General features: G+C 51.8%; 1 protein-coding gene across 1 annotated transcript in view; it reads right to left on the bottom strand.

Annotated features, from left to right (window-relative positions):
• Positions 1–12,692, bottom strand: part of Rimbp2 (RIMS binding protein 2) — a 54,081-nt gene extending 41,389 nt beyond the window's left edge. Inside the window, exons 1-3 of the mRNA XM_052168700.1 lie at positions 12,588–12,692; positions 6,351–6,401; positions 4,825–4,845 (exon numbers count right to left, since the gene is read on the bottom strand). Of these exons, the coding sequence (XP_052024660.1) occupies positions 4,825–4,845; positions 6,351–6,401; positions 12,588–12,689 (174 nt within the window). The 5' untranslated portion in view covers positions 12,690–12,692. The remainder of the gene's footprint in view (positions 1–4,824; positions 4,846–6,350; positions 6,402–12,587) is intronic.
• Between the last annotated feature and the right edge of the window lie 815 nt (positions 12,693–13,507).

Below are 13,507 nucleotides of genomic sequence, written 5' to 3'. Positions count from 1 at the left end.
ATGGGGTGGGGGTAGAGGAAGAGCTGAGTTAGTCTGCTACCTGACTTGATCAGGGCTCAGGAGAGGGCAGTCCCCGTCCTCCTCCTCCTCCTCCTCTAATCCCTCTGCATCCTCTAACTCCTCTGCCTCTTCTTCTCTCTCCTCCTCTCTTCCTTTATTTCTTTTCCTTCTAATCTACATCCTCTCCCTGTTCTTACAGAGCTTTACATCATTTCTTCTTCCTCCTCCTTTACCTCCACCTCCTCCTTTACCTCCACCTCCTCCTCCGTGTCCTCCCCTCCTCTCTCACCTCCTCCCCTTCTCTCCCACCTCTTCTTCTCTCCCTCCTCTTCCCCCTCCTCCTCTCCCTCCTCCTCTCCCTCTTCCTTGTGGCATAAGCATTAAGTCTCCCCTCCTCCCCTTCTCTCCCACCTCTTCTTCTCTCCCTCCTCTTCCCCCTCCTCCTCTCCCTCCTCCTCTCCTTCTTCCTCGTGCCATAAGCATTAAGTCTCACAGCTCTTTCATCCAGAACGGGGTGCTATTTTTGTCTGCGATCACGGGTTTCTAAAAATAACTGCAACGGATCCCAAGCCTATAATTAATTTCTTCAATTCATTAAAAAAAAATCAGCAGGGTTCCTCTTTTTAAAAAGCTGAATGAGGTTGGCTAAGATAGCAGTCGCCCTCAGAGGAAGGCAAGGAACCGAACCTCTGGGCTCTGTGGCACAGGTGGGCCCTGGAGAGCATGGGGAGATCTGTGAGTGAGAACGGGTGTGACTCCAGGAGTTGAATCCATGTGTGGGATAATGGCATCAGGATCCTGGGGTCCTAGCAGCTCCACTGGTACTTAACACATCTGAGTGTCTTATGTGATGATAGGGTCATCAGAGGGAGCGGCAGCAAATGTCCCCACGAGGGGAGCTCAGATCATCTGAGTAACCAAACTGGGGTCATGAGTACCTGCAGAGGTTGGTGCGGTTCCAGGAGGTAAGCGTGAGCAGGGGATAGCATCTTTATCCTCCTACACTCCAAAAAGCATCTCTTAAGCATTCTATGCACACAACCAGATGTAATGATGGAGAGGCAAGAGGACTCTCCATCCATACCACAGAAGGTCAATGCTATGCATTCAGGAACAGGTCAGTGCTCGTCAGGTTGGGGGAGGGTTGGGGGGACTATTCAGGGGCAACATGAACATGCAGGTGAGCAAGGGCGATAGGACTCTATAGAACTACGATATGAGAAGACAGCCATGCGGGTGGTGAGGTCTGGGGCCAGTTGTAGCTCGGCTGATTGGCACTGGTCCAGCCTCAGGTCCTGGACTGGCTCTGACGGGGCAAAATACTGTGGCTGGGGTACCTGGGGTACCTGTGGAGCTTGTAAAAGTGTCCCTGCTGCTTTTGAAAGCTCTTCTGAGTCCAACATTATTACTGAATAAAAAAAGGTTTATACAGCTGCTCTACAGATCTGACAGAAGCTATGACCTCATAGATGAACCAGTGCTTCACTCTACCAAAGTTAGGGGTGGTCAGGGAGCACTGACTGGAGTTCTGCGCTCAAAGAGCATCACCAGCTCAGACAATCGGGTCTGGCTTGCTCCTCCAACTCTATGAGTACTCATGGTCCAGTTTGGCCCCTAGAGGCCAGCAGCTGCTAGTCCAGAGGCCCCAGAGACCATAGACCTGTTGTATACCAGCCTTATAGTCATATTTTATCCTAAGCATGAGGAATGTGAAAAGATGGTATTGGTCACTGAAATTAAACCTGTCTGAACGTGGGGCTGGAGAAATGTCTCAGTGGTTAAGAACATCAGCTGCTCTTCCAGACAGCCTGGGTTCAGTTCCCAGCACCCACAACGGAGACACACAACTATTTGTAACTTGAGTTCCAATCTGTCCAACGCCCTCTTCTGGCCTCTGTGGGCTCTGCAGGCACACGGTGCACATGCACACAAAACACCCATCCAACATAAACTAATTAAGGTATTTAGATACAGAGTTGGCTTACGTATCTGAGTGCTGTTCCATACATGAATAAATAAGGTTCAGGCAAAGAAAGCTTGCTGTCCCGGAGACGGTAGCCATGGCTAGGATTTTTTTTTTTCTTTTAAATATTTCTTTTATGTGTGTACACTGTAGTTGTCTTCAGATACACCAGAAGAGGGCATCAGATCCCATGACATATGGTCATGAGCCACCATGTGGTTGCTGGGGATTGAACTCAGGACCTCGGGAAGAGCATCTCTCCAGCCAAAGGCTAGGATCTTTAATATTCTTTGTGTCTAGACACTGTTCAGCAGATCCAGTTGCCTGGGGTATGTCTGACTTGGAGCTTTTCCCTCCAGTAAGCATGTAGGGAGATGATAGTGGAAACCAATGATGTGTTCCAGAGGCCCAGGGCTTCTGGGTGGACTGTCCCTGCTGTTAGTAACTGCTTGGTTTGTAAAGTACACCCACTAGGGGGCGCTACGGCAGGCCTGGTGACCCTCAGCAAACTGAAATGGAGTGGAAGGGCCTGGTTTTCTAGGTCAGAGAAGACAGAGAATCCAAGTGTCGTGCCAGGCCACCGTGATGAACGCTCATCTTTCTTCCCGAGCCTTCGGCTGCTCTCTCCGCTTTGAAAAGGCAGGATGCCAATTTAGGCCTGAGCAGCTTCCAACCATAGAGAGGAAGAGCCCGCGGAAGCCTCAAATCCCCGTGTGTCCATGTTGATGGCTCCCAGCCGTCCCTGACTGCAGCCGCTGCGTGTCTGGGCCACTCGCTGGTTAGCTCTGATAGCCTGTATGTCACCTACAGTGGGGCAGTCTGAAAGGAACAGCAGTGGCCTGTGCTGCCCCGGGCTACTGCTTCAACACTGTGGGGTTTATCTCAGTTTATCTGGAGCTTTGCGGAGTCTCCCTCCGCGTTGCATGGTGGGAACCTTGCCTCGGTATTCGCTCAGCTCCATGGACACACCCACCCACTCTCCTTCCCTGAAGGGCCAGCCCAAGCCTCTCAGAGAACCACCACCACCTGCAGGCGGGGGATGGAGGGGTCTGTGCTGTGACCACGACAGTGGCTGTGGCAGATGGCAGCGCGTTCTATAATTGGAATAAGTGCGGCAGCTTGCAAATGCAAGCGGAGCATTTAAAAGCCAGAGGCAAATATCCGAAGACGTGACTGCCGGCTTTCCTGCCGCCTCCACAGGCCTTTCTCCGACTTTCCTCCTCCAAGGTGTGGGGCTGTACGCTGGGCTGGTGTCCAAGCTAAGGTAGCTTTGAGGGTAAAGGACACTTCTCCAATTAAAGACGAGGGGACATGCAGAGATCGCCTGCAGAGTTACCTACAAGCACATGGAGTCCCATTCATCCATCATCGTTGCCATGGAAACAGATCTCCGTGGAAATGACCCCCTCCTCCTCAGGGCCCAGACCCCTTGCTCTCACCCCGACACTGCCCACAAACACTGCAGTCTTTCCTATACTATGGCACTTTTCAGTGCCAGAGAGGCGATGTCACCACGCACACTCGCACACTCGTCCCTTCTGCCAGGAGCAAATGAACACGCAGGCTAAGGGGCCAGCATTCCCTAGAGCGCCCTTGTAACTCAGCAAGGCAGCTGACCCCAACCTCACCTGCTGTGAGAAGAGGGACGAAGCTGTCTGTGTGTTGGGGAACCCTGCCTCTTGCTCTTGGGGTTCCTGCCTGAATTCTGGGAATGATCACTGTTTCTGATCAACTCCTGAACCTGGCATTCTCTTTGGTGTCCTGCCCAGCGACCTCCACCACCCCACCCCCTGCACCCTCTGGGGGTCAGTTCTGCAGATATCTACAGAGCTGGTGGGTATGCAGAGGGCTTCAGTGCAACAGTAAACAGCCTCCAATTCGACTTGCTCTAGTGGCCCCACTGCCGATGGCTCAGGGACGCAGGCTGCCTTTCTTTGCAGTGTGTCTGTCTCAAGCCAGTCCCCCAGGCGACATCAAGGGCGTCCAATACCCTCCTAAGATACCCACCCCTAGAGGATGTCCTGATAACTAGCTGTGAGGGACTTGGTCTCCCTGTCTCTCCACAGTGCTAAGGTGGGGTCCGGGCTGGGCTGCAGGGGAAGTGGGGCTGGGTTTATCAGTTATGACGTCTGAATGTCTCCTATGTGTGGCTCAGTCCCATCCTCATGGGACCCTGCAGAGCTGTGTAAGGCAGAGCTCCCTCTGTGCGCGTCCTGGGCCTGGGGATCGATTTTTGTGACAAGCACCCAGGGATGCAGTGATGCTCAGTCTAGGTATTGAAAGCCCCTCATCTAGCAGTGGAGGAAAGCTTCCCGTCTCTGACTTCAGTATCAGTGTCTGGTCTGAGCCGGGAGCCACACTGGGGGAAACTGGAAAGAAAGTAGAGTGCCTCTCCGCTATGGAAGGAACTTGCTGTTGGCTCGGGATGGATAGGAGGGAGAGCATACAGGGGCCAGAATGAATTCTGATGACCCGTAATGGAAGTCTAGGCATACTGCCAGCCCCTCCCGACCACAAACCAACATCAACCAAGGAGCATCAATTCCAGCCTTTCGCCCACGGTCATCTGAATTCATAGTGCTGGCCGGCGGCAGGAAGATGTGTGCGCAGGGCCAGCTCAGCACTCCGAGAAAACGTTTTTTGTATTCTCATGCCCACTCCTCTGCTGGCACCAGGTCCACACCCACACCAGGCCCCTGTGCAGTGTCAGACCCTCAGGGTGCTCTGTAGAAGGGAGGGAGGGGGAGGAGGAGGAGGAGGGGGAGGGGGAGGAGCAGACCCAGGGCTCAGAGCTGCCCGCCTAGGGGAAGTAGCACAGAGCACAGAGCACATGCGCGAGAACGGAAAGCCACACTGAATACCTGCATGCAGTCCAGCGTGTTCTGGGTGGAGAGCCACACGAGACAATTACGGAGAGATGGTGTAAATGAAGTGGACAGGGTGCAGGACAGCCCGTGGCCGCCGAACGGCCCGCCCCAGCTTCTGAACAAAGGCATGTTGTGTTCGTGGATGCTAGCAAGCAGAAGCTCAAAGCACCGGCTGCTGCCGGCTGCAGTAAGAACTCAGCAGGAGACGGAAATGACACCGGCAACCAAGTCTGTACGTTTCAGAGCAGCTAAAGAAAGGGACTCTCTCCAGCCAGGGAAGGTGAGACTAAACTGCTCCCCAGGAAGATGGATGCCCATCTGGAGGTGGCCTGTTCCATTCTCCCAAGACCTGGGTTTTTCTGGCACCCGACACACATATCCTTCTTGAGCTAACTAATGGGAACTTTCCAAAGATCAAGATTAACACATGGGGTAGTGGCCACGGAACCTTTCCTGTGGGAGATATAGATTCCAGGGGGTGACCTAAGATGTGTGCACACTCTGTCTTTAGCAGCAGCTACTCACTCCCCCTGGGGAAGGGGTCAGTCTTGCAATTACATGGAAATCTCACCTTCCCTGGCAGCAGGTAGTCGGCGGACCTACACAGTCAGTCCAATTCACCACTCCCCAACTCACAGTGTGACCACTGGCTAACTGCTCACTATGCATCAGGAATGACTGTCCCCAAGGACGCCGAGCTCTCAGAATCCCTCTGCCTATCTACCGTTCTCTAAGAAGGTCAACATGGGACCAAAGTCACAGACCAGGAGCAGACACCACCAGATGCCACCCCAGATGATGGGACCTTTTGCTTCCAGATCCTCAGGACCATTCAGGAAGGTCTCCCTGTGACTCAGATGGCCACTCCCATGGGGACAATGATGCCACAAGTGACTGGTATAGCATCAACCACTTTGGCTCCTAGAGCAATGGTTCCCAACCTGCAGGTCATGACCTCTTTGGGGGCCATATAGCAGATACGCTGCATATCAGATATTTACATTATGATTCATAACAGTAGCAAAATTGCGAATATGAAGTAGCAACAACAAAAAAACCCAACTTTATGGTTGCAGGGGAGGGGGGTTCCCCCACAACATTAAGAACTGCATTAAAGTCTCCCAGCATTTAAGAAGGAACATCTCCCCAGCAGGAGCTCAAAGCTTCAGTAACATGCCCTACGCCATGCCTCAAAGGATGGCATGCCCAGGAACAACCCAACATTGATTCTAGGAAAAGCCCCTCTCTGGCTAGCTGTCTCGATGAGAACAGCTAGCCAGAGCCCACCTCTGCCCCAGGCTGTGTGGTTGAGGAAACGTTGAATCCCTTCTCTGTGCTGTTCCCTCAGTGATAAGGACAGAAGTGATAACGGTGCCTGGAACACAGCTTGCTTGGGAGGATCATGTATGTGAGTGGCTGTGTGCTGGGGCCGCATCCGGTTTCTGACTTGTGGCGGGTACCATTTATTTTCTGGCGACCATAATGCCCTCCCAGCCCCACCCGCCCCCACCTGTGCTCACCTCTAACAGCTGTACTGCCCCTTCATGCTCTCTCTTAGCTTCAACCTGAGCCTGTTGGTGGTGGAGAAAGAGAAGAGAGCATTTAGGCAGGGGAAGAAGAACTCAGCCGGAATCCGCAAGACCAGAGCATGCTGGTGGTCCTGATTTCCCAAGACAAGGGTAACTGCTATAGGTCTTCCCCTCTGAGCCAAGCCAGGTTTCAGTCGGGTCTGATGGTCTTTGGGGAGTCGGGCAGAGAACGACTGGACTCTTGAATGGTAATGGTGCCCAGAGGGAGCATGTCTGTGAGGACAACTTGAATGGGCTGGGGTAGCATCTCGGTGGGCAGCTAACCATGAGGCTCACAGCTTTGCCCCTGCGGCTGAGAAGGGACCCTGTGTGTTGCAACCAGAGCAACGGGGTCTCCATGCCAAGCCTGAAGAGCACATCTTCTCCTGCCTGGGAGATGTGAGGCCACCCTACATAAGTCCTCCTTGGGTCACCCTGGCCTGAAGGAGGTGCCATGGTGCATCGGGTCCTACACCTCCAGCCTGCAGCAGGGAACTGCCCCTTTCCCCCATAATTAAAGTCACGCCACGTAGTGACATAATTAATGTCACTAGCTTTACTGAGGACATTTCGCATGAAACTGCCCCTGCCTGGCAAAGGACAATTCATACAAGAAATTAAAATGCAATCTCATTTGTCCCGACTCCTCCTGAGGACCCAGCATCGTGACAGTCCATGTTATATTTGTCTTCACTGCCTCCTCACCTAAGGGCAGTGCCTGCTTTTTTGTTTTTTTGTTTTTGTTTTTTTGCTTTTTGTTTTTGTTTTTGTTTTTTTTACTACTGAAGAGATAAATACAATCCCAGACTCTCTTCTATTAGTTTATCTGATGACCACAGAACCTAATTCCAGCTGGGAGCCTGTGTGGAGGGAATCCTGGGAGAATGGGAGGGCTCTTTCCTTTTGGACTTGAGAGAAGTTGGTGCAACTGCAGCCATCTTACCACCATGATGGGGGAAAAGGCTACAGAAAACCAAAGACAAAACTGGCCCAGGGGAAGGCAGAGAGAGAGAGAGAGAGGGAGAGAGAGAGAGAGAGAGAGAGAGAGAGAGAGAGAGAGAGAGAGAGAGAGAGAGAGAGAGAGAGATTATGGTAGCTTTTGGGATTCAGTTGTGCCTGAAGTGGCAGGTTAAGGTGTGCTGGACCTAAGCACACCCAAAGTCATACTGCAGCAATATAGGCAGACAGACCTTTCCATTTGGATTTTCTGTTTGGAGAAAACAGGATTAAATGTCATCACTCACTGGTGAGACTGTGATACGCCTTACCAAGGACAGATGAACTGGCTCAGGGTATCTGAGGTTACAGGATAGGATAGAGCAGAAAGAGAGCTCAGGTTCCTCCCGCCCCAGGCTGGGTATCCGACCAAGCTGGGCCTGTCAGTGGCGCCAAGCCTCAGCTTCATTTTCTGTTGTTTGTGAAAACAAGGTTTGTGTAGCTCACGCTGGCCTCGAACTCACCACCACGTAGCCGAAGACAAAATTGCAATTTTCCTCCTCCTTCTTCCCACATGTTGGGGAGACAGACACATGCTGTCATAGCAAATGTATGCCATGTTGAGGGTTGACCCCAACCCCCCCACCTCCTGCTGGGCATGCTGGGCAAATGTAACAACTGAGCCCCACCCCCAGGGCCCCATTCTTCAGCTTGTGAAAAGGTTTGCTTCCTGGCACTCCAGTCTCCTGCCTCATCACCTGCTCTAATTAGGAAGCCATGTGCCCAGCTGGGGTCCTATGGGGGGGGGGGTCCATTTCCAGAGAGTATCAGCCTGGACTTCACACTATCGCGAGTGAGAAGTGAATATTACCTCATCTCTGCCGCTGGTGAGATTGTATGTGGGCTGGGCCAAGGCAAGAACTCAGCTCCGTGGCACAGACTCAAAGGAGAATAAGCCCCAAGATTTTCCAAAAATGCTCATTCACCGCGCATCTCGTTCTCACAGATTCCCAATGAGGGTCTAAGAGCCAGGCGAGCCGTTAGAACCCAGCCCGCTAATCACACAGTTATTGAATCCGGCTCACGCACTGACACTTGAAATTGTTCCTTTCAAAACAAAACAGCAACAATAACAGAAGGAATAACAAAATGGAGCATGGGGTGCGGAGAAATCAGCCAGGGAACGGGAGAGAGTTTATAAATATCTCTGTCATCGAGTCAAAGACAGTTTTCAACTGTCAGAATTCAATCAACAAAGCACTCAGGCAGGCGGGGATGGGGGGTGGGGGTGGGGGGCAACTTGGCAGCGGCGGCCCTATCGCTCCATCTCTGCCTCTGGATGCCGATCAGGAGTTCGTTTTCATGGGCCACTTCCAAGCTGGGCCATTTGGGCGATTGGAATAGATTGTTAAATTTAACACTCCATGTTGGCAGTTCCAGAGTCTCCAAAAAAAAATATAAAAAAATAAAAAATAAAATAAAATAAAAATCTCAGCAGTAGCTCAAGCGAGGCTCATTTTGGGGCCACTGCCAACACTGGGGGTGAGGCGGGTGGGGGGTGGGGTGTGACCTTCGTGGGAGACAGGATGCCTTCAGATGGAAAAGCATAGAGGAAGAGTTATGGCTCCCAAGGAAACCCCAGGACAGAAGGGACCCATCACCTGCAGGGGCAGTTGTACAGATGCAATGATAGATTCATGACAGACATGCATACAGGAAGGATGCACGACACAGACATAGGACACTTGCTCCAGAAGCCATTCTGTGCCGGGATGAGAAGCAGAGGATGGGGCTAAGCAGTCTTTCTTTCTTTTCTTTTTCTTTCTTTCTTTCTTTCTTTCTTTCTTTCTTTCTTTCTTTCTTTCTTTCTTTCTTTCTTTCTTTCTTTCTTTCTTTGTTTCTTTCTGCTATTGAGATTAGTTTAAATGAGACTCTTGTAACTACTGGAGCTGCAGGGCCTCAGACAGGAGCCCTGAGTTTGACACTCATCAGGGCTGAGATGTTGACAGGCACATGTCCACGTCCCAAGGGCATGTCTAGGGAAACAGAAGAGCATTGCCAAAGCTCCAGGCACTTCTCAATGACAGAGCACTGGCCTGGCATGTACAAGGTCCCAGCTTCCATCCCCTGGAGCACAAACAATAGAAGGGCCCATGCTCTCTTGGGTCTGTGTGTAGCGCTGGTCCCCACATAAAACAACAAAAGTGTAGACTTCCACCGCAAGGGCAGAAATCAGCAATGAATGTGCCACGCAGGCCATGCTGCCTGGTTTCTCTGTGCGTTCCCACGTCAGAAACAGACCCAGGAACCTGGGACTCTAAAGCGCAAGGCCAAACCTTTGCCTACACCCTAGATGGTAAGGACGAGGACACGGGTAGCCTGAGATGCTGATGATTTTTGCAGCCATGAAAGTGGTATTCTGAAAGGGTCACAGAAAGGCTCTGAAGAAGTCTCCATGGGATTAGGCTCACATCACAGGACCTCTAGCCCGGTGGCCATCTCAGGCTCCTTGGTTGTAGCTGTAGGGTCCCAGGAAGGCTGGCTGCTATGGTCATAATTTACTCAGCAAATGACACAGGGGTAGGAGTGTGTAGTGTGTGACATGAACTCACCACCTCTATCTTTTGGAGGCACCATGGTAAAGGCTGAGTGGGGGATGGCATCTTACCTCTTCTCTGTGCCCACCTAGCTCCCCAGCTCTGAAGTTCACCCAGTGATCACTGGATTCCTGCTACAAGATGTCCTGTCCTGGAAACCAGAATGTTCATCTCATAGCCAAACTAACAAATGGTCACACACATCCTGATACTGTCTACTGTGGACCTGTGTCCCATTACTGGTGCCAAGAGGGGTCTTTTGTGGGCAACAAACTCATACACCATGACGAGGTAAGGCAAAATGGCCTGGGGACCCTTGCAAACCTGTGAGAGGTTGAGTCCCTTCAAGGTGATGGTCATTGTCGGGGCTGATGGCTTTTGTCACATACTTCTTTGTTTACCTCCATCCTAGGATGGCAGAGTCAGGGACGCCCTGGACACCATAGCTCCCTCTCTGAACTGGTTCTGTGTCTAACACAGAGCCAGCACTGGGAAGGAGGCAGCCATCACCACAGGCAGGGGTCAGACTGGGACATCCAGAGAGGACCAAGTGAACTATGAACTTGGGAAGAGTTCCCAGTCTCCTTCCACTCCACTTCCACCACCCTCCCTAATGCCGTTGTTATTATTATTGTTGTTGTTGTTGTTGTTATAGCCATCATTTCTAAGAAACTATATAACTGGCAGTTGATTTGATCCAGTTTCTCTTCCTATGTCCCCAGAGAGAGAGAGAGAGAGAGAGAGAGAGAGAGAGAGAGAAGATGGGCAAACAAGTGGGGCTAGTTCCTTCTCAAATCTGATAGAGACTCAGTCAGTGTGACCTCAGGCTCCCGGAGAGCCATCTGCGGAGGAGTCATATCCTGCCTTCCTTATGAGACATGATTCGTATCTCTGCAGGCTCCGTATCTGTCTCAGACGGACCCAGCCTGCGGATATGGTTTCCAAATGGCAATGAATAGCTGAGAGGCTCCTACTCCTCCCAGCCCCCGGGGAGGAGGATAAGAACAATCTCCTGATACAAATATTGTTTCTCAGGTGTGCTGGCCAATTTGTCGTGACAGACAGCAGGGTTGTGACAGTCTCCACGAACAGTGGCTTAATGAAATCTCTACCTAATACAAAGTCTCAGTTATTGACTAGGAAAAAAAAAAGGGCTTCAAAAGTCAGCTACCTGTTGCCTCTGACTAATAAGTCTCTGATTTGGAAAAGCAGACAGATTTTTATCAGCACCCAGGCTGGTAGAACAATTGAGTGTCCCTATTCCCTGTGAGATCAAAGATTCATGACAACCGTTTGATGGTCGGCATGGAGCCCTGCAGAGGGCACAGGAGTCACCCACTCCCTACCCATCCTGGCCAGTACTGAGCTAGGGCTCAACCCCCCACAGCCACACCCACAGCCTTGGCTCTAGTCCCATGGGTGCTCAGGTGTGGGTGCTGTCTGTCGTACCTCTGACACCTCAGCAGGTAAGCGCTGCCTGCAGGGGAGAAATGAGTGCGGCTAGGAGGCGGGGAATGTTGGGCTTCAGACAAGAGAGGAGAGAGATGAGAGCCAGTCAGTCTCTGGTCTCCATATTCTAATTCTTTGATACCTCTTTCTCCCAGCCCCAGGTTCTTGCAATAGGGACCCAGGAAAGAGACAGGGCAGCAAAGAAAGCATGGACTGAGGTAGAGATGGGCTTCCTCCGCCCCACCCAACATAGTGTGGCATAAGGTATACCCCAAATCATCTGGCCCTGCTTCCTCATGTCTCTCCTGTTCTCTCAGCATCTCTCACTATTTATCTCCTCTATGTCCTCTGTCTGTCTGTCACATCTATCTATCTATCTATCTCTCTATCTATCTATCTAACTATCTATCTGTCATATCCATCTATCTATCTATCTATCTGTCATATCCATCTATCCATCTATCCATCTATTTATATCTATCTGTCTGTCTGTCTGTCTGTCTATCTACCTATCTACCTAACAATGAAATCTTGCCATAAATACAGCTAGGTTTATCACTTATTAACACATTTTTAAAAAAATCCAAAAGCAGCTATTCCGTTGATGTCATAACAGGCCATGACAGGAATGTGCCAAGCTGACCACACCACAGCCTGGGTTCCCATCACCTTTGCCTTTCCCTGGGACAAGATTTCATCCCAGGATGGAGGGAAATCGGGGAAGCCGTGAAGCAGCCTGCTTCCCCAAAGCTGAAGCAAGACACACCCCTTGCAGGAACTGCTCTGACATGCTTCCCCCCCCCACACACACACACAGAGTCCAGCATCTGATGGGTCTGCTTTACAAGGTCTGTGTGTTACAAGACAGCACCTGGCGTAGGCCTCAGGGGAACCCAGGGTCCACAGTACAATGAACGCCACAAAGGGGCTTTGCAGCCCTCGAGACTCAAACTGGTGCATAGTCAGAACCACCTCCTCAGGCCCAGCAGGCAAGCAGGCGTGTGTCACTCACACACACACACACACACACACACACATTCACCTCCCAGGCCCAGCACATACAAACACCCCACCCTCTCGGCTAAGCACACAGGTACACAGACATAGACACACACAGACACACACACACACACACACACAGACACACACACACACAGACACACACACACACACAGACACACACACACACACACACTCCTGGGCTCACCTGCTGCAGAAGCTGGATCTCCTGCTGCTTGGCATTGAGGATGGCCAGGGCTTGCTCATGCTCCAACTCCAGCTGTTGCCGCCGCTCAGCAGCCTCTCGCATATGCTGTAGGGACAGGGAGGCCCTTGAGCGCCTGCTGCCCACCACCCGCCACCATGCATTGCAGTACAGCAGGCTTCCTCTGTTCCCCGCCCCCACCCCCACCCCTAGGAGCGGCACGACACACCCGCCTCCTCTCCCAGGCTTTTTCCCAGGGAGGCAGAGAGATTGGGAAACCCTGGTCCCCAGGCACCCTCCCCTGCTTTGGCTGTCTATATTCACAGCACAGGAGATCTGGCAGAGCTGCGGCTCAGACAGAGGGAACCTCCTCTTCCCCCAGCGTGGTGTGGGAAGGCGTTCACTCCTCTCCCTCTGCTTTATCTCAGGTATTTTGCAAACACCAGCCAACAAGGCTCATATCTCTTCCTGCCCAACCTGCCCTGAGTCCGTCTTCTTACCTGCAACAAAATCACACGACCCTCCGGTAACACTAGAGGTGAATGCCATAACTGTGCCCTTTTTGATCGTGGGGAAACTGAGGCACGGCCTCACACAACAGGTAAAGTGCACATCTATCCGGGATGGATACCAGAGTCCACAGACACCCCCCTGCCCCCTAGTCCCACGTTTCACCCTCTCTGTCAGCTCCATCCTTCGAGAATGAAAGCAAAAATGGTGTCTTCTCATTGGCCCGGAGGCCACCCATCCATCCATCATCATTGGAAAGACAAGGTTCAAGCTCTCAGAAGCTCAGGGGCTAATGCCTGTGACCTCTAAGTGCTGTGAGCCCTCTCCAGAATCCCAGTCCTGAGGAACAACCTCACGTGTGAGGTGCTTTCCAGCACAGACATTGCTGGGCACAAAAACACCCACGCTTAATT

The sequence above is a fragment of the Apodemus sylvaticus genome, chromosome 22 (genome assembly GCF_947179515.1).
Source record: "Apodemus sylvaticus chromosome 22, mApoSyl1.1, whole genome shotgun sequence".
NCBI classification, from domain to species: Eukaryota; Metazoa; Chordata; class Mammalia; order Rodentia; family Muridae; genus Apodemus; species Apodemus sylvaticus.
This window is presented reverse-complemented; position numbering and strand designations above follow the sequence as displayed.